Source organism: Salmo trutta, chromosome 16 (assembly GCF_901001165.1).
Source record: "Salmo trutta chromosome 16, fSalTru1.1, whole genome shotgun sequence".
NCBI classification, from domain to species: Eukaryota; Metazoa; Chordata; class Actinopteri; order Salmoniformes; family Salmonidae; genus Salmo; species Salmo trutta.
This window is the reverse complement of record NC_042972.1, coordinates 37,140,437-37,161,717: the sequence shown is the minus strand read 5'-3', so window position 1 is coordinate 37,161,717 and position 21,281 is coordinate 37,140,437. Positions and strand designations below refer to the sequence as shown.

Below are 21,281 nucleotides of genomic sequence, written 5' to 3'. Positions count from 1 at the left end.
CTTTCCACAAGATATAGTCCTGACACAAATCTAGGGTTGCTACCCAAGCCAACTGGTCGTTCGTTCGTTCGTCGTTCGGTTCGGTTGCCAGAAACGTGACCCAGTCTGTTTCTAAATGTTCTATTGTCATTCTGGCTGGCAACGTTCTTATCTCTTGCTTGCTAGCTTGCCAACTACAGCTAACTTACAGTCACGTCAAAAAGTGCAGCCAGAATAACAGCAAAGTAGCTGCATTTGCATTTGTTTAAGCTGTTTTCTATTGACATTTATTTGGATACATCCATAACAATGAGCTAATGAGGCACGACTTCGCCTGGCTTAGAAAATGTGCTCTCTCGTCAGGTCACTGTTGTTCAGAGAAGCTAGCCAACGACACATCTAACACAATAACTTCAAACTGAAGCTGGGAAGACTGCAAACTAGCTGCACTTCATTTTGTTTGACCTTTTATTCAATTGACATTTCTTTGTATATATCCATACAAATTATGCCAGCTGATTCATGACTTCGACTGGCTGAGAAACGCTGCCTGCCTTTTTCAGTGAACAGCTATAACGTAAGCAGTACCTTAGCACACTGAGACAAGGTAGGCTACACAATTCCATTCAGCCTCAGGTGTTCCACTGAACCTTTCTCACACCCCATGCCTGTCCCCATCTCTGTTCATACACCCTGCTGCGTGCTAATACACCCTGCTACCTGTTCAGCCCAAAACCAGTCTGAACTGCCCAATCTCAGCCACTATTTAGGTCTCAGCTACCCAGCCCCAACCAGTCTGAGTCTCTCCAGGTGTGCCCTGGTCCTTACCTGTACTTCATGCCAGTCTGGTGGGACACACACTCCTCCAGGACCAGGCCGTTCATCTTAAGGAAGTCCTCCATATTCTTGACCTGAGCAGCATGCCTCTGCTCCCTGAGGTGCCTCAGCTCCCCTGGGTCGGTGGGTCGAGGTAGGTTCAGGCCCTGGTCCGAGTGGTAGTGGCTGATGCCGCTCCGCATGCTCTCGCTGTACGACATGGACAGCATCTTGCCACTGCCGCCGCTGCTGCTCTTCCGTATCCCACTGCCCTGCCCGCCCGGTTTGGGGATCTGTAGGTTTTCGGAATGAGTGTACATGGATTGACGCCTCACTGCCGCCCCGGGGGGCTGACCTCCTGTTATCCCTCCCGCAAACATCCCCCCTACTCCTGCTGTCGCCGCAGCAACCCACCGCTCAGTGAAAAAGAAAAGTGGGGCCGGGACAGAGCTAGGAGCCACCAGGACACGGCCACCTCCTTAAATGGCACCTGACTTCTCCCATAAGAAAGAGCTCTCCTGCTCTGCTCGGGGCAGCAGTACCACACAGCCATGCATGGTGTAATCAGAGGCACGGCACCGCCCCCATGACAGGCACACAATGGCAGGGTAAAACTGATCGGGTGCATTCAGGTGACCACCTTGTGGTTAACTAAGGAGCAGGACCAGAGGACACATGCGAGAGGCATATCTGCATAAGAGACAGCAGGACAAGGAGGAGACATTGACATGCACCAGGGGCCAGGGCAGACTTGAATTGATAAGTCAAGCAACATATTTCACATCAATTTAAATAAATGCAGAACAATAAGAAACATGAAACTATTGGTCCATAGTCCATAGTCTACAGCCAACCAAAAAGTGCAAGTAAAGCATTTCAAGTAAAGCGTTTCAAATTACAATTTTAAACTTACATCCTCGCTCTGGTCAAACACTAAACAAGAACCTTTCAAAGTGCAACTCTGTAATATTTCTAATGTCAATCTTGGACAAATTAGCCATTTCAGCCTGGGAGTTCTGTCAACCTGTCATCACTGCCTTTGTAGTGAACTAACACAGTAAGCACTACAGCACCTGAGACACAGGAAATGTTTCCCTGTAGGTCTACAAAGGAAGTCCGAAGGCAAATGGTTTGTGATCCCATAGAAGTCTATTGACTGACACATACAATTTTATTAATTTTTTTCTCCCCAATTTCATGGTAACCAATTGGTAGTTACAGTCTTGTCCCATCGCTACAACTCAAGTACGGACTCAGGAGAGGCAAAGGTCAAGAGCTATGCGTCCTCCTGAACACAACCCAGCCAAACCGCACTGCCCGCTTAACCCAGAAGCACCAATGTGTCGGAGGAAACACTGTACACCTGGCGACTGTGTCAGCGTACACTGCCGGCCACAGGAGTTGCTAGTGCATGATGGGACAAGGACATCCCTGCCCGCCATACCCTCCCCTAACCCGGACGGCGCTGGGCCAATTGTGCGCTGCCCCATGTGTCACCCGGTCGCGGTCGGCTGCGACAGAGCCTGGACTCGAACCAGGATCTCTAGTGGCACAACTCGGGAGGCCCTGATGCAGACACTTGAACAGCACTCTGCTTCTCTCACAGTCTGCTGAAGGAAAGCTGCTGTATTAACCCTGACACAAAGCACAGCCTCCATCTAATGTCCTGCTCAGCTTTGAAATCTAGCTTCAATTGAGAAAAGCCTAGATTAAATCATCACAAAACCATCTTAAAACCACCCCTAACAGTCGTATAGCCTTCACTGTTTCACAACATCTCTATCACCCCAAAGCAGCCATGTGGTTGATTCTATGATCAGGGATAAATAGTCCTGAAGTCTGTCCATGTTTGCCATCAAGGGCGTAGGTTTCTTCCAGTCCTCCAGCTTTCCCTCTCCTCACCGGGCAATGGACTCCACCACCCGTAGAGACCGAGAGGCTCCAGGCCAGGCAGCATGCATCCACTCCAGACTATACAAACACACACTCGTCCAGCCACCACCCCTCACACACAGTGTACTCAAACACACGTAAGCAGTGGTCGATGGTCTTTGCTTAAACTCACCCGATTTCTAGGCGGTCGGCTCATGAGGGGTCGTAGGTGCCAGCCTGCTCTTATAAACACACTGCCTGTAGCAATGCAGCAGGTCCACCCAAACTGGGAGTGTCTTACTAGGAAGTGTCTAAACCAATTAGTGGATGAGAAAGTGCCCTCCCACCTCATTCACGCTGCCCTATACCACCCCCCCCCCCCCCCCCCTCCCACTGTTAGATCTCATGGAGGAAATCCATTTTTCATTTAGTGCCCCGGCTTGTTTCTGCTAACCGCAGCAAATAATATCAGGTAGAAGATCAGCCATTATTCGCAGAAGCTTTTGTGCTAAAAGCCTCAGATTGTTGTTCCACGGGAAGGAATACTAAGAGGCAATCAGAACATAATGAGGCCTGAGTGTGTGTACAGTTTACACAAACACACACGCGCGCGCACACACACACACACACACACACACACACACACACACACACACACACAAAAGTACAGTCTACACCATAGGATTCTACTGCCTACATTACTGAAAACCTCAGCTACAGTACATTGGATCTATTCTGGCTCTATTTTTCCGCATCTGTCTCAGAAGGACCTGGTGTATTCAGGTCAAAGTACTGTAGCCCTTAAACACACCAGCTGCAGAGGGTCAGCCATGAGGAGAGGTCTGGATGTCTAGCAGTCATCATACATCTGGTAGACTAGGCTACATGTCAGGCTATAACTGATCTGTAACAGAATACTGTGCCATCTACTGTCTCCAAGCAAGTGTTTGGGCAAACACAGGAAAAAAGATATTCACAAATGCCCAACCAAAACACCCAGTCAGAAATCTTTTGCAATACATATTGAAAAGATAACACCTGGGCAAGATCAGGATCACTACACAGTACTACACACACGTTTGATGTATGAGAGACTAAAACAATGACACTTGAGCAAACCCAGAAGTACGTACTGATGGAGTATCAAACTCAAACTCCAAAATACATATTTTTCTGGATGAATACCAGAGTGACAGAGTACATGAGAGGTTTGGGGTCGACAGACAGGACAATCCTAATTCCCCTGGACATAGTAAAAGGGTTACGGAGGTTCAGAGATGGAAATACTAAAAGCCTCTTGCTGTATAAAATTGTAAACATTAAACGGCCATATCTTGTGACCTCTTGACCGCAATACTACCAGACTACATCATCATCACAGACTGAGATATCTAATGCCCAGACATAACGAAGCATGAACTGCAACATAAACACCCAATGCTGTTCTCAAAGTGTTATTGTGCTGAGGTGATGGCTTGTCTTACTTGACCAGTGTAACAAAGCAGCGACTATGTGGTCCTACAGTATGTGTCTCAGTCAGTAGTGCATGGCGCTTATAACGACAAGGCTCATGGGTTTGATTCCCGCTGGTGCCAACCATACGTAAAATGCATGCATGAGTGTAAATCGATTTGCATAAAAAAGTGTCTGCAAAATGGCATATACAATTTATTAGCTACACCTGACCCAGTACTAGATGGGTGTACCTAATAAACTGACCTGTGAGTGTATTAGATTATTAACCGTGTGGTATTTTCCACTTTAACTACCATCCTCCCAGGCCTCCCAGAAAACAGAAAAAAACATATATGAAACCACAAAAACAATGTGGTATTCTAACTGGGTTAAACACTTGATTTAACTGAATGTGTGCTGAAGACAGCCTACTGGGCAAACATTATAGCATACTCAAATATGCATCAAAAGTTCTCTCAGATTACATAAGGTCAACACACACAAAACATCCATGTCCATTTAGTGTCCCATCACACTTCTAGCCAGTCTGTGTGAGACAGACAGAGAGCGAGTGAAGCCGTGATCAATCCCCTCTGAGTCAAGGCAGCAGCGGGACACTTAAAAAAGGACAGAAATGTGCAAGGGAAGCTTCGGAGATCAAAATCTGATAGAGAGCTCATTACCCTGGTCTGCATCCAGTGTCAGGGGTATTATAACCAGATCAGCCCATAAAACATGATCCCCCTCTGAAACAGCAAGAAGACATACAACCCTGATAGCCCACCACAGGACTGGGCTGAGTTCAGTACAGACTACAAGAAACCAAAGTATTAGGTCACTTTTAGATGCAAAACTTTGATACCTATTTGAAAGTCTTGGGCTGAGTGCAACGCAGACTACAAATATGGCCTCTGAACAACATTGCGAACAGCACAATGCGGTGTCCAGCAAAGATAAAATCAGGCTACTAGCTAGGCGAACTGTCACTAGTAAAGGATGATACAGACTTGACATAGAGAAGTATAGGAAAGCAGTCAGTGCCAGGTCCCACAGTAGGCAGAGAGAAAGAGAGAGAGAGAAAGAGAGAGAGATACCTGTAGAACTGCAGCTGTCGTTTAGGGCTCCCATAGCGTGCGCTGAGGTCAGCGGAAGAGAGGAAGAGAGAGTACAGCTTAGATGAACATGTAGCAGAAGGGAGGGGACCGTAAACCACAAGAGAGAAAGGGGAACAACATAGTAAAAGACATGCTGCATGCGAGAACAAAGCCTCATTTCACAGGGAATAGGAAAGCTCAGTGTATCAAGCAACAAACTAGACCCCAAATACCATTCACTGACACTCAGACATCTGAGGTACATCTGTGAATGTGTCATGCATGCAAACCACACAGAGACCTCTGAGGAAACCCATAGAGCACAGCTGCCTTGGAAAAACACTATAGAGTGCGGGAACGCATATCAAGCAATTTTATATTAAATGAAGGGAAGGGCAAAGACTGAAATAGACGGGGAAAAGAGATTGCAGAGATTTCTGAAGCATCAAAATTCCCTCCCTTGCGATAGGTGTTATAATTAAGCAATAAGGCCTGAGGGGGTGTGGTATATGGCCAATATACCATGGCTAAGAGTTGTTCATAGGAACAACGGGAAGCATACACCACACACCCCCAGGTGCATTTTTGCTTTTATAAACCGGTTACCAACAAATTAAAACAATGAGAGACATATTTTCATAAACAGAATTAATTTTGATAAGTAAATTCATACGATGTTATCCTTCCACCAGAGGAAATAGTCTGGGGAAAATATGGTTGCTATGGAATCAAATAATGGTTGCTATGCAGTAGAGCTGGGACGATAAACCTAAAATTATGGACACTGACCATACCGATCAATTTTTGCTGGCATTGTTTTGATATCGTTCATTACGATAAGTAATGCAAACTGGCGAGAAGACAAAATATACAACTAATCTAACGAAAGACTGGGTCGCTTCTATAGCAACCAAAATATGATGATAAAGTATGAATTCGCTTATGAAAATATAAATGAAAATGTTATATTTATACCGGTAAATGTGTGCTTCCATACTGTTTTCATTGGCAACAATGATGGAGCCCTATTTTAACTGTAGCGGGATAAACGCTTATACCACCCCCCAAAAAACTGTTAGAAACGTATCGTTCTATTTATCGTTATCGCATCAATTCAGGCGATTTGTTACAATGGATTTTAATGTGCAATCTAATCCAGTGATTGTCATGCATTATGGGTGGAAAATTATGTTATTGTTGTTATATTCTACAGTTAAAATAGGGCTCCATCATTTTCAGATGTTTTTGTTCAATATAGATGAATTTGTCTGCATATCTTTGTGCTCTAACATCATAGGCACATTGTTATTTAGGGCTAATTCACCACCTGAGTAAGTGGAAACTCAAAACACATTAGCTAGATCACTAATTATACAGATAATACCCACTGCTAGTATTAATCTAACGTACATTTAACGTCCCCCAAAAAAACTTTGCAGTTGTAGCCTACCACCCAATGAGGCCAATGCAACCCAATGGCCAACGTCATTTTGCGCGCTCAGTATCTCAAAGCCATATCAAATACCTAGTTTGTAAAATAGTTGCTATTGATCTCAAAATTGATATTTGAGAAATAAAAACTATATACCTACAGAAAGCTGAGAACATCCTCTCTCCATCTTTGACATCAGGAGAACTGTTTTCTTTATGTTATACAATCAGACCTCTTTTCTTTCGCAGGCCCCAGTGAAACAGGTACATGGACAGAAACGTTCATTACATGACTCATGAGGATAATGTACTTTACTGTTTGACCAAATCATGGTTTTTGCCTCCTAAAAAATAGGATGTTTTGCAGCCTAATAAAAAATAGGACGTTTTCAATGAGGTGAATGAATGTGAACCATGTGACCAATACCTTTTACTACTCGCACAGCCAAGTCACAGGGTCGCAAAATGCAACTAAATGGTCGCAGTCTGAAGCCCTGCCTTGTAGGCTTTTCACTATAGGCATATTCTCTAACTTTCATTTTACGCCAATGAAAAATAGTCTCCATCTTCGCATTGAACAATTACCTAGGCCAAGGCTCCTCTCTCTCTATCCTCACCAGCAGGGCAGCCCTGGACAATTTGGCAGGCTACAATTTCATTTATTTCATCGGCAATTATTGCCTAACGAAACCCTGCGGGATGTATAAAAGGTGTATACTGGCAAGAAAGTGGTAAAAATGTATAAAATAAACATTGGCAAAAAAAATGTACAGGTAAAATACTGTCAATTCTATCTGAAAGTAACACTAAACAAATGCATGTTCCACATGCCACATACTAGTGGCATGTGGAACAGCAGGAAAGGGGCTGTGCTTGAACCAATGAGAGAACAGAAACAAGTGTTTCCACTACAAGCTTACTGATGATCTATTTTGTATTACAAATGATTGGGGATGACACGAGTAGGTACCTGACTGCTTGTTTTAACAGTCCTGAATAGAATGGAAGTAGCATGACTCATGAAGTATGGACATTTCATTTTTATCAGGCTGGAGAAATTAACTGCATGCACCATGAGATCCCATACATAGGCCACGATGAATGTGTGTGTGTGTGTGTGTGTGTGTACTCACTTGTAGATCATGCCCGGCGAGCCTGTCTGTCGGGAGAGGCGGGCAGGTGAGTCTGTGGTAGATTCAGGATACATGGAGACGGGAGGGTTGGGGTATGGCCAGCCTGCCGAGGGGTCTCTCTCTCACCAGGACAACAGGGGACTGTCTTTCAACAAACTGGGCTTCTGAAGGGGATAGAGAGAGCAAACAGTCTGTACACTGGCATATCTTCTGTGTGGTTATAGTGACAAGGAGGAAGACAACTTGTATCCATTCTGATTTCAGTATTCCTTTTTTGTCAAATTATTTGACATTACATTATGTCAAATAGTCCTTTCACGATGTCACTGCTCTTCACCAGCCACTAGATGGCACCATTCCATCACTGTGGTCTCACAGGCAGCAGCTTGAATAAATAAGTAAGGTGGTCAGACCAATAAGACTGCCGTCTCTGGGCTCAGAGGGCTGTAACTGGGGATGTTAACTATTGTTTTGTAAACTACAGGGGAATAAATTTGGCCAATCAGAGCCACTTGTCTGATCACATGTTAAAGCCTTGTATGACAACGTCCTTATACACACGTTCACACACACAGACCCACTGCACACACACAGACCCACTGCACACACGGTCACACACACAGACCCACTGCACACACGTTCACACACACAGACCCACTGCACACACACAGACCCACTGCACACACACAGACCCACTGCACACACGGTCACACACACAGACCCACTGCACACACGGTCACACACACAGACCCACTGCACACACACAGACCCACTGCACACACGGTCACACACACAGACCCACTGCACACACGGTCACACACACACAGACCCACTGCACACACACACAGACCCACTGCACACACGGTCACACACACAGACCCACTGCACACACGGTCACACACAAAGTTATGGGTGTCCTCACACATCGTCATCCTACGCTTATCGTATGCGTGTGCTCGGGGCGACTAGTTTCTATGAAACTCAACAGTCTTTGCCCAAGGAGAGCACTGCTGAAGTAAGGGGCTAAAACAGGAGAAGAGAGCTGGGCAGCTGGGGGCTGAGGGAGGAGTGGAGGATGACTACAGAAGGGCCTGGAGAATAAAACGTCCCATTTGCATTACCTACTGTACTCTGTACCATTTCCCTCTACATCAGGGGTGTGAAACATACGGCCTGCGGGCCCGATCCGGCCGATTCAGTGCAGCTGATGGGAGGTTTGATTAAAATATTTGAAAAATATATTTTTTAAAGGGGGTGGGTATAATTTTTATCCCTATAATCAAATCTAAAACTGTGTAGAAATGATAATCAACCTACATTTAGTCTTTTCACTTTGTCCAGCTTGCTAACAGTAAAGGAGCACCAAAAAAATCAGAAAACTAGGCACTTTTTGACAGCAAGAAAATATTTTTCAAATTCAAGACTGAATGCAGCCTGCGGGGCAAAATGAGTTTGAAAGCCTTGCTCTACATTATAGTCTACATAGGACTGCACTGCTACAGTAACCACGTGAGCGAGCCAGCCATGAGCCGGCGCTGGTCTGCTGGTAATAGAAACAGATGTGGTAATGATGAGGACGTGAAGGTGACTTTCTCCTCACATCAATCACAGACACAGAAAATGAGGTGTCCCCTTTTCAAGGACTCATTTAATGCCATCTGGTCACACCACTTCAATCATGCCAGGCAGGACGGAACAAAAGCCCCTGCCTACCTGACACTGCCTGTCTAGCTGGTCCCTTCTCCTACAAGGTGATGATGATGATGATGATGATGATGGCGTCATGATGGCCAGATGAAGATGGCTGTGTTGTAGATCTACATTGACCGGGGGATTCTGTAGGACTCCACCTGGCTGGAAAGTCATGTAACTAATGTCACCGACTGACTGGTCATTAACGGAGGACACAGGAGCGGTCTTGCTGGATTTGGTGGCCCATCCTGCTTTAGAGGCTGCTGTCTGGGTGTATGGTCTTGTGCTACCAGACCGCAACACACTGTACTGCCGAACAACTGGAGTCAAGGCTAAAGTGTAGCAAATATCATTTAGTCTATACTGAAGTTCAGACATACAGTCTTAGTCGGTGAAATGTTATGCTCTCAGCACACCCCAAAAAAGTTAGGCTAGGCTGAGTGTTTCTCCTTTGCTTTGACAGTTTATTATTGGTGCATCAAATTCCTCGGGGTGCTTGAAGCCCACATTAGATGGCTGTGCTGCAGTTGGAGAGAGAGGAAAGAGAGGGAGAGGATGCTTACTGCAGCACTGCGGTACAGACTTGTCCCGGCAGCACAAGTTGGAGAGCTAAGCTCAGATTTACTGCTCTAATGGGCCAAGGTGCACTCCACAGATTAAAACTGCAGGGAGGCAGACAGAGAGGGAGGGAGGGAGGTTCTGGACAGACCCTTATGGGATCAGAACCATCCTCTGGCCCGACACCACCACATACTGATCCAAAAGCAACAGGGCAGCAGGGAGACTAAAGGAAAGGAGTAGTGTGAAGGACGACAGCCCCACGGACAGGGTAGGATGGATTTCACTGGAGAGGTTGAAATAAAGACAAAAAGAAAGAATGCCTTAGTATTTGCCTGTTTAGTGTTTAGCCAGTCTTACATACTGCAACCTACATACTGCTACCTTCATTCCTGTCCAACACAATTCAACATGGAGTCACCAAAGGCAACCGACACCTACACCCAGCCTGAGAGAGATTCCTCTTGAGACCGGGCTTACGTAAGTAGGCAGACCTGGCCTGGAAAGTACAGTGCGGTGTTAGCAGCAGGAAACACACAGATGCCAATAGATGGCACAGGAAGAGAGGAGGAACAGAATGGCAGACGAGGACTGCCAGGGGTGTCCTGATTGGTGACACAGATTGAATAATAATATGGATATAGGCCTAAATAAAGATCTGAGGCAGAATCAAAGAGGATCCCTATATGACTACATTCATGTCATGGTTCTCGAAGCAGTCAAAATCATTTGCTAAATGATGTAAAGTTGTCCTTGTCAGACAAACAGACAGGCAGAGACAGAGTAACAGTGACCATGTTTACCTGCACACGTTTACTGCAGTATCTGCATTATTATTTGGGATTAAAGGATCCTCAAGTACTCTGTTTTTGAGTTAACCGTAAACATCATATCCCGTTTACAGTAACCCGAAAAGGCTTGTGTCTCGGTTATGAGAAACCCGGATAAGATACATGGGATATGATGATCTTAGATGGGATACTGTGGCATGTAAACGTCCTATCCCGTTTACTGTTGTTTTACGCGGCATGCGCAGATTCAGCTTCACATATCATGGGTGTTGTGTGTAGATGTTTTCATCTGGTAGTCAAACAAATCACTTCATAAAGTAGTCTACCTGCACAGCTCAATCCACCATGATTCTATAATCATTTATTTTGCTGATACTCTGAACTGTGCCGTATGGCCTACTGGCTACTTTCACCCCTAATTTATACAATTTTCTGCTTATAAATTTCCAACATTTGTATGGCCATATTATAATTTCAGATATTTGGTAGGCCATTTGTTTGTCAACAACAGTTGACAGGCCAAAGATGAATTCTCAGTCAACACACCAATCCTCAGCTTTTGGAAATCGATCACGTGTAATGTGTGCTAGTTACAAAACCCCCCACTCAAAACACCACATGCCATTTGTACTATGTGCTAGTTAGCTCACACACACACACACTAGCTTCCACATTCAGAAGCCTAGTGCTTTCCACACAGAGACCAGTCAGTCAGTGTACAGTAGGTTTGCTCAGAGCCATTAGCTGGGAGCTCTTATAGTAATGGGAGGCTAATCTGTCCCTTCGACCTACTGTAACAATTGGACAAACATGGCACTGCTGCTATTGTGCGCATTAAGGCTGTGATGATATCATCATGTCTCACAGCAGTCAGTGGCTACCGGTGGCTGGTGAGAGCTGCTTTGTCCCTTTGTTATGGAGCTGTACTAAATGTATGGATAACCTCAGGCTGTGTTATAAATGAGACCCGGCCGAGCCTGCACTGCAGCAGCATCCCAGAGAAGACTGCAGTAGAAATGGGAAACCCCTCTTATCTCTATGGGTCCATCCCACCCACCTCTCTCTCATCAAGGGACAAGAGACAAAGGGAGAGGCGTGATATTGTGTCTTGGAGCATAGTGTGTCTGGAGCATTGTGCAGGGGACAGAGGGGAGTAATGTGGTTCCTTACATTTCAAACTGCTTTTGACTTAATTCTAGTATCTCACACACATCTTACAGCACCACTGACTACCACACACTGCAGCAAGGAGAGAGGGCAGAGCAGAGGAGACAGACTGAAGATGTACGATTTATGCATAGGTGCGCAAAAGGCACAGTCAGAGGTGATATACAAATGTATCCTGCACACTTCTACTGTGGAGATGGATAAGATCTAAATCAGGACAATAAAACGACAGCGAGAGAGAGAGAGTACACTCCCATGTGTGGTGCCAGAGAGGACTGTGGTTTCTGGGCTGGGAACACACCCACAGCCTGTGAACACTGCCACTGCCCTCTTATATAATAACCTGAGCACCCTAGGAGGCCCCCACTTCTCTTTATAATCCTCTGAGCGTCCTCTGTGCCAGGGGTCTTCAACCTTTTCTTGCCCAGGGACCCCCGCCCTGGCAAACCACCGACCCAGGGATCCCCATCATACGTTAACAAGCCATGTCACGTCTTATCAGTTGAATGATAATGGCAAGGAGAAGTAATCAATATTTTAAAATGAATAGATTTGGTATAATTTTTCATTATTTTAAGCTCCCCACATTATATACCGAACAAAAATAGAAACGCAACATGCAACAATTTCAACGATTTTACTGAGTTAAAGTTCATTTAAGACATTTTTTATAAAAATGAATTAGTCCCAAATCTATGGATTTCACATGACTAGGCAGGGGCGCAGCCATAGGCCCATCCACTTGGGAGCCAGGCAACCCACTGGGGAGCCAGGCCCAGCCAATCAGAATGAGTTTTTCTCTAAAACAACATTGGAGGTGGCTTCTGGTAGAGAAATTAACATTAAATTCTCTGGAAACAGCTCTGGCGGACATTCCTGCAGTCAGCATGCCAATTGCACATTTCCTCAAAACTTGAGACATCTGTGGCATTGTGTTGTGTGACAAAACTGCACATTTTAGAGTGACCTTTTATTGTCCCCACCACAAGGTGCACCTGTATAATGATCATGCTGTTTAATCAGCTTCTTGATATGCCACACCTGTCAGGTGGATGGATTATCTTGGCAAAGCAGAAATGCTCACTAACAGGGACGTAAACAACTTTCTGCACAACATTTTTGAGAAATAAGCTTTTTGTGTGTATGGAACATTTCTGGGATCTTTTATTTCAGCTCATTAAACATGGGACCAACACTTTACATGTCTTTTTCAATATAATTGGAAGAGGAAGTGTAAACTCTAACATAGCCTATTAGCTGGAAAGGTAACTCCAAACACATTTTTGCTAAGAGCAGCTGTTTAGCTGGTTAATAAATCCTGTTGGGGCTAGGGGGCAGTATTTGCACGGCCGGATAAAAAACGTACCCGATTTAATCTGGTTACTACTCCTGCCCAGTAACTACAATATGCATAGAATTAGTAGATTTGGATAGAAAACACTCTAAAGTTTCTAAAACTGTTTGAATGGTGTCTGTGAGTATAACAGAACTCATATGGCAGGCAAAAACCTGAGAAGATTCCATGCAGGAAGTGGAAATCTGATTTGTGGAATCACCTTCAACACTTTGCCTATGAAACACACCGTGAGTTAGGATTAATTTAGCACTTCCTAAGGCTTCCACTAGATGTCAACAGTCTTTACAAAGTGGTTTGAGTCTTCTCCGGTAAAAACTGACCAAACGAGAGGCTTGGAAAGTTGGTCATAGAGGGAGGGCCATTACTACTATGACGTGGGCGCGCGTGCGTACCCTCTCGTTCCGAAACGTTTAGTAAGACAATGCAATCGTCCGCCTTGAATATTATTGAAGCTCTGATTGAAAAAGGCCCTAAAGATTTATGTTATACAACGTTTGACATGTTTGAACGAACGTAAATATATATTTTTTGCACATTCGTGACGACAAGTCCCGCGCGCCTCGTACATTTTGAGTAGCCTTCGGAACGCGCTAACAAGAAGGAGCTATTGGGACATAAATTATTAACTTTTTCGAACAAAACTACATTTGTTGTGGACCTGGGATTCCTGGAAGTGCCTTCTGATGAAGATAATGAAAGGTAAGTGAATATTTACAATAGTATATTTGATTTTAGATGACTCCAAGATGGCGCTAACCTGTATCGCCTAGCCTATTTTTCTGAGCATAGCACCTCGTTTATTGCAAAATGTGATTTCCCAGTAAAGTTATTTTTAAATCTGGCAATGCGGTTGCATTCACGAGATGTTAATCTATAATTCTTTGAATGACAATATTATATTTGACCAATGTTTTCGAATAGTAATTTTGTAAATTGTAACGCTGATTCACCGGAAGCATTTGAGGGAAAATATTTTCTGAACGTCACGCGCCGATGTAAAATGCTGTTTTTATATATAAATATGAACTTTATCGAACAAAAAATGCATGTATTGTGTAACATGATGTCCTAGGAGTGTCATCTGGTGAAGATTGTCAAAGGTTAGTGCTGCATTTAGCTGTGTTTTGGGTATTTGTGATGCATGCTAGTTGCTTTGAAAATGGTAGTGTGATTATTTTTGGCAGGGTACTCGCCTAACATAATCTAATGTTTTGCTTTTGCTGTAAAGCCTTTTTGAAACAACGTGGTTCGATTCAGGAGAGGTGTATCTATAAAATGGTGTAAAATAGTCATATGTTTGAGAAATTATAGCATTTATGAGGTATTTGTATTTCGCGCGACGCGATTCCACTGGCTGTTGACTAGGGTGGGACGCAAACGTCCCAGGTTCCCAGACAGGTTAAACAAAGGTTACCCAGCAAACATGACCCCATTGGCCCCATGTGAGTATTTGGCTAGCCCACACAAAGCCCACACCAAGCCCACACCAGCCAAACACGGGCTATCCCAGCACAGGCTAGCCCACAGCAATCCCACATCAGCCCAACATTGGCTAGCCCAGCATGGGCTTTCCACCACCAAGCCCATACCAAGGCCAGCACAGGCTAGTCTACACCAGTCCAACACAGGCTAGTGGACACCAGCCAACCACAGGTTAGCCCACAACCAGCCCAACATGGGCTAGCCCAGCATGGGCTTTCCACCACCAATCCTACAACAGCCCAACATGGGCTAGCCTACACCAGTACAACACAGGCTAGTGGACACCAGCCCAACATGGGCCAGCCCAAACCAAGCACAATATGGGCCAGCCCACACCAAGCCCAGCGCGGACCAGCCCACATCAAGCCCAGCGCAGGCTAGCCCACATCAAGCCCAGCGTGGACCAGCCCACATCAAGCCCAGCGCAGGCTAGCCCACAAAAAGTCCAGTTACTTCATAATGTAGAGGCTTGTTAGAATATTTGGGGGCGTGGTTTGCAAATTCCCCAATTCATGTTGTTAAGTTAGAAAAATAATACAAAATAAAAATTGTTGACACCATTCAAACCAATGAGGGTTCGGAACATTAAAGCTAATTATCTCAGAATCTGTTTTCAGATAGAAGTTTTTTTGTGCAACCATTACTGAGAGTGTCGCTCCAGTTTAAATGCTCTGTTGTGCGATGTCAAAACATCTTGTACACTGCCGATGATGAACTCTATAAAAATACTTAAAGTGCATGTAACATGAAACTTTACATTTAATAATATATATTAAATGGGAATATATATATGAGAATGGCGCCGAACGGGATGGCTGCTGTTTACGAGCTCCTAACCCGTGCTATTTCGTGTGTTTTTGTAAATAATGTTTCTGCTACCATCTCTTGACCAAAAAGAGTTTCTGGATATCAAAACAGCGATTACCCACTTCGAACTGGACAAAGAAGGAGTCTGACGCGAAGGATTTACTGCTGCTCCCGGAGCAGGCCCAAATCCCCCTGGGTTTTCCATGCATCGGCAAGACAAAACAGCTACCTCAGGTAAGACGAGGGTTGGTGGTCTGTGTCTATTTGTCAATAACAGCTGGTGCGCAATCTCTAATAATAAGGAAGACGAACCAAGTCTCAAGGTTTTGCTCGCCTGAGGTAGAGTACCTCATGATAAGCTGTAGACCACACTATCTACCGAGAACGTTGTTCTATATTTTTCGAAGCTTTCTATTTACCACCAAAAACCAATGCTGGCACTAAGACCGCACAAGAAAATGCTCATCCAGAAGCGGCACTCCAAGTGGCCAGGGACTTTATTGCAGGAAAACTTAAATCCGTTTGACCTACTTTGTACCAGCATGTCACATGTGAAACCAGGGGGGAAAAAAACTCTAGACCACCTTTACTCCACACACAAAGATGTGTACAAAGCTCTCCCTCACCCTCCATTTAGCAAATCTGACCATAATTATAACCTCTGGATTCCTGCATACAAGCAAAAACTAAAGCAGGATATACCAGTGACTCACTCAATACAGAAGTGGTCAGATGGCGCAGATGCTAAGCTACATGACTGTTGCTAGCACCCACTGGAATATGTTCCGGGATTCATCTGATGGTATTGAGGAGTATACCACATCAGTCACCGGATTCAATAAGTGCATCGAAGACGTTGTCCCCACAGTGACCGTGCGTACATATCCCAACCAGAAGCCATGGATTAGTCAACATCCGCACTGAGCTAAAGGCTAGAGCTGCCGCTTTCAAGGAGCGGGACGATTATAAGAAATCCTGCTATCATCTCACACGAACCATCAAACAGGATAGAATCAATAGAGGACTAAGATTGAATCCTACTACACCGGCTCTGACGCTCATCGGATGTGGCAAGGCTTGCAAACCATCACGGATTACAAAGGGAAACCCAGCCGCGAGCTACCCAGTGACGCGAGCCTACCACACAAGCTAAATGCATTCTATGCTCGGTTCGAGGCAAGCAACACTGAAGCATGCATGAGAGCACCAGCGGTTCTGGAAAACTATGTGATCACGCTTTCTATAGCCAATGTGAGTAAGACCTTAAAACAGGTCAACATTCACACGGCCACAGGGCCAGACAGATTAGCAGGACGTGTACTCAGATCATGTGCGGACCAACTGGCAAGTGTCTTTACTGACATTTTCAACATCTCCCTGACCGAGTCTGTAATACTCCCTGTTCACCCACGACTGCGTAGCCAAGCACGACTCCAACACCATCATTAAGTTTGCCGACAACACAACGGTGGTAGGCCTGATCACCGACAATGATGAGACAGGCTATAGGGAGGAGGTCAGAGACCTGGCAGTGTGGTGCCAAAGATAAAAATCTCTCCCTCAATGTGAGCAAGACAAAGGAGCTGATCGTTGACTACAGGAAAAGGAGGGCCGAGCACGCCCCCATTCACATTGACAGGGCTGTAGTGGAGCGGGTCGAGAGTGTCAAGTTCCTTGGTATCTACATCACCAACAAACTATCATGGTCCAACACACCAAGACAGTCGCAAAGAGGACACGACAGTGCCTATTCCTCCTCAAGAGACTGAAAAGATTTGGCATGGGTCCCCGATCCTCAAAAAGTTCTACAGCTGCACCATCGAGAGCATCCTGACTGGTTGCATCACCACCTGGTATGGCAACTGCTCAGCATCTGCTTGTAAGGCACAACAGAGGGTAGTGCATATGGCCCAGTACATTACTGGGGCCAAGCTTCCTGCCATCCAGGACCTCTATACCAGACAGAGTCAGAGGAAGGCCCTAAAATTGTCAAAGTGGTTGAATGGGTGTAGACAAAGAAGAGCTCTTCAGTAGGTGTACCAAAACATTCAAGGGCCATTTTCTAAAACGTGGGGTTACAAGTTTATCAACTTTAAAAGCAGAATTGCTTTCCCATTGTTCCTCAACTGCAGTGTATGATATACAAATCAAAATCAAATCAAATATACCATTTTCTAGTTCTGAGTCTTTACTTTTATCCAATCACAATTTCAAATTTTGCTACAAAGGACCGAATCCAAGTGGTGGGTCACATATGGGCTGCCCACAGTGGGCCAATGCCTTGGGGGCCAATGTGGAGCCAATGCGCCAATGTGGGCAGCCTACGTGGGGCCAATATTTATTTGCATATATTTTTTATATGTCTAAGTCAAGGAAGCTTACTAGCAGCCAGCGGCACTTGCCGCGACTGGTACTCGACTGGTAAGTGTCGCTTTTTAAAAATATATATTTTTGTGGACCCGAGGTTGAATATCCCTGCTCTGTGCTAATCTAACAATAACCATGGAAGGGAGAGGAGTGTGGTTCTGACATAATGGCCAGCATTATTGTTTAACATCTGCTGGTAGTTTTTAGCTTTTGTGAAGTGAGCAAAGGACCCCTGTGAGAGCAGATAGCCTCTGCGGCAGATAGAGAGACGGTCGATACAGCATCCCTTCTGTTCTACTGCTCTTCTATTTATACAATTACACTGCCGTCTCTTAAAACACAACCATCTGCTCCTAAATTATTCACACAGCAGCAGTTCTCTACTCCTTGTGCTGTTGTTGTCCTCTATTCTGCATAATCCACAGGAGCTGCCAGCGCGATAAGGGAGGGATAGAATCTTCCTTCAGGTTTCTACTACACTACACTACAACACCACCACTCTGACAAGTGTCGTTGCTAACTGAGGGGGTAAAAGCAGAGAGAATGGTCCAGAATTCCTAATGAAATCTGCAGCCAATGCAGCAAGCTGCCAGGCAGCTTTTTGAGCAGACCGACTCTGAACTTCTCTCCCCCAGGAGAAGCAGCCTGCGGCGACTGGCCAACACACACCTAGTGAGAGGAACAGTCCAGGGGAAAAAACAGGAGAGGAGAAATAGAGAATAACGAATGGGAGAGGAAAAAAATAGAAAAAAATGCAGTAGAGGGGAGATTGTGGGAAAGAGCTGACTGGGTTGCGCTGAGAGCAGTCTGGTCTGGATGGAGGCCCTGTGCTGCTGCAGCTTGGCTTTACAAACACACACAGGTAGGCTAGGGCCATGCATCACTCCCTTCTGGGTGTCTCCTGGGCAGGCCTCATTACTCATTTCTAGGCTTGGGCGATATACCTTTTATTCCGCATACCGGGGTATTTTGAAATACCGACAGTATGATTTTCAAAACCATTTGCTTATAACCACTGTTTATAACTATAATTTAAGTTTAACTATTAGAAATCTAAGATGTGTCTAATGAATTATATCCAGCTCAGGGCTCCAGCTACACTACCAGTCAAAAGGTTGGACACACCTACTCATTCCAGGGTTTCTTTATTTGTACTATTTTCTACATTGTAGATTAATAGTGGAGACATTAAAACAATGAAATATCACATATGGAATCATGTTGTAACCAAAAAAGTGTTGAACAAATCAAAATGTATTTTAGATTTGAGATTCTTCAAAGTAGCCAACCTTTGCCTTGATGACAACTTTGCACAGTCTTGGCATCCTTACATTTTCCCTGACACCCAAAAGTACTCGTTACATTTTGAATGCTTAGAAGGACAGAAAATTGTCAAATTCACGCACTTATTAAGAGGCTATCCCTGGTCATTCCTACTGCCTCTGATCAGGAGGACTCACTAAACACAAATGCTTCATTTGTAAATGATGTCTGAGTGTTGAAGTGTGCCCCTGGCTATGCATACATATATATATATATATATATATATATATATATATATATATATATTGTTGTCTGGTTTGCTTAATATAAGGAATTTGAAATTATTTATACTTAAGTATATTTTAGTGTTTACATTTACTTTGATACTTAAGCATATTTAAAACCAAATACTTTTACACAAGTCGTATTTTACTGGGTGACGTTCACTTTTACTTGAGTCGTTTTCTTTTAAGGTATCTTTACTTTGACTCAAGTATGACAATTGGGTACTATGGCGGAAGAATCAGAATTAGCTCAGTAACATAGACAATTAAGATGTCTTATCTGCATAATATGCTTATATGATTGAACTGTTGAACTCTTGTTATTAGAATGTATCCCGTCGGACTCTGGTGTTGGCAGTTGCACTTCCTCCCTCATATGGGCCTCAGTCACCTGGGGACCAGAGAGGGGAGAAGTCAGGCTTGTCTATCACATGTCCCTGTTGCTATGCATAATATCAAAAAGAGAATAGGGCAAAGGAGGACAGGAGGGAACATTGTCTTCATATGTGAATATGTGTCTTTACCTATTGCAAACTATGTGAAAGGATGGCGTGATTAATGGGGAACCAATTACTTGTCTCCACAATGTCTGTGCCCAGTCACTCCCTCCTTCGGCCTTGGGGGAGATAAGGTCCGAGACAGGATGTGTGGGGTAGTGTCTGGAACCATTGTATGTCATCTCTGATGTTGCACCTATCCTGGGATAGTGTATGACCCAGAGGCTCACTCCCCTCAGGAAACTCTGTGAGAGGAAAATCATGTATTTACCTGATTTGTTTATGACAGGTTTGGATCATGAAGTCTAAGATTTGAATGTCTATTTCAGACTATTTTTTTTTTATATATCCATAACGGTTGTTTTTCCACTCTAAAGTGATCATGTAAACTAGAATATTTTCAAAAGTATAATTTTTGTGTTCCCCAGCCAAGCCCTTCCTTCGAAATGGCTATCCATGTTTTGACCAAAGACTTACAAACTAACAGACTTTAGCTAATATGTTCATTCTCCCCAAAAACCTTGATCATGTAACATCCATAACACTTCTTACCTTCTTTATTTTTCCAACATGCCAATGTTTACAAGTCCCCTTTCTTGGGTATACACTCCCCAAGAGGTACTATAGACACACACACACACATCAAAAGTTAAATTCATATTTTGTTTGTCGATTCTCTCAGACATTAACGTTGGGATTTTGCATGCAAATGTAACGTCCATAACGCTGGAATCACACAGCAAAGTGAATGGGTTCATCTTTGAGCCTCCTTAAACATGTATGTAAAGAGCATGTCCTACTGGGCGATACTGTCAAAGCAAGGGCACTTTGATGCACACACACAAAGTCAATGCTGCCGACTGAAAACCAAGCTGGTACCCCCAGTCGCACAGTCTTTGTGCGTATGCCATGGTCCACGATGGATGTTGAAGAAACAGAAGGCTTCCTTACGAGTTAACGTCACCATCATTGTGTATATTTGTGGCCGCGTGCCTGAGGCCTGCCTGTAACCTGTGTCACAGACAATCAATGTGTGTGAGACCAGGCAAATGCTTGTTTACCAGTCTATATCAGGGCCCTAACATTACAGCATGACTACTGAGTTAGAGTAGATGTCTGTGTGTTTTACAGTGTAAGAGTACGTGCCACTGTTCTATGACAGTGTGTTAGTAAGTCTAGAATGAAACAGTGTAGGGTAGTGAGTCAGTAAGTCTATAATGAAACAGTGTAGGGTAG

The 21,281-nt window shown here is 44.4% G+C and overlaps 1 protein-coding gene across 7 annotated transcripts in view; it reads right to left on the bottom strand.

Annotated features, from left to right (window-relative positions):
* The window catches only part of LOC115150688 (voltage-gated potassium channel subunit beta-2), a 155,657-nt gene that overhangs the window by 97,365 nt on the left and 37,011 nt on the right, over positions 1 to 21,281 (bottom strand). For 3 of the 7 annotated variants that reach the window (XM_029694215.1, XM_029694214.1, XM_029694216.1), the window contains 2 exons: positions 7,781 to 7,944; positions 5,217 to 5,258 (listed from right to left, as the gene is read on the bottom strand). In XM_029694215.1, coding sequence (XP_029550075.1) covers positions 5,217 to 5,258; positions 7,781 to 7,854 — 116 coding nt within the window. In that variant the 5' untranslated portion in view covers positions 7,855 to 7,944. Of the gene's footprint in view, positions 1 to 807; positions 1,178 to 5,216; positions 5,259 to 7,780; positions 7,945 to 21,281 lie in introns of those variants that run through there. The other 4 variants (XM_029694218.1, XM_029694219.1, XM_029694213.1 and 1 more) reach the window with 3 other exon arrangements.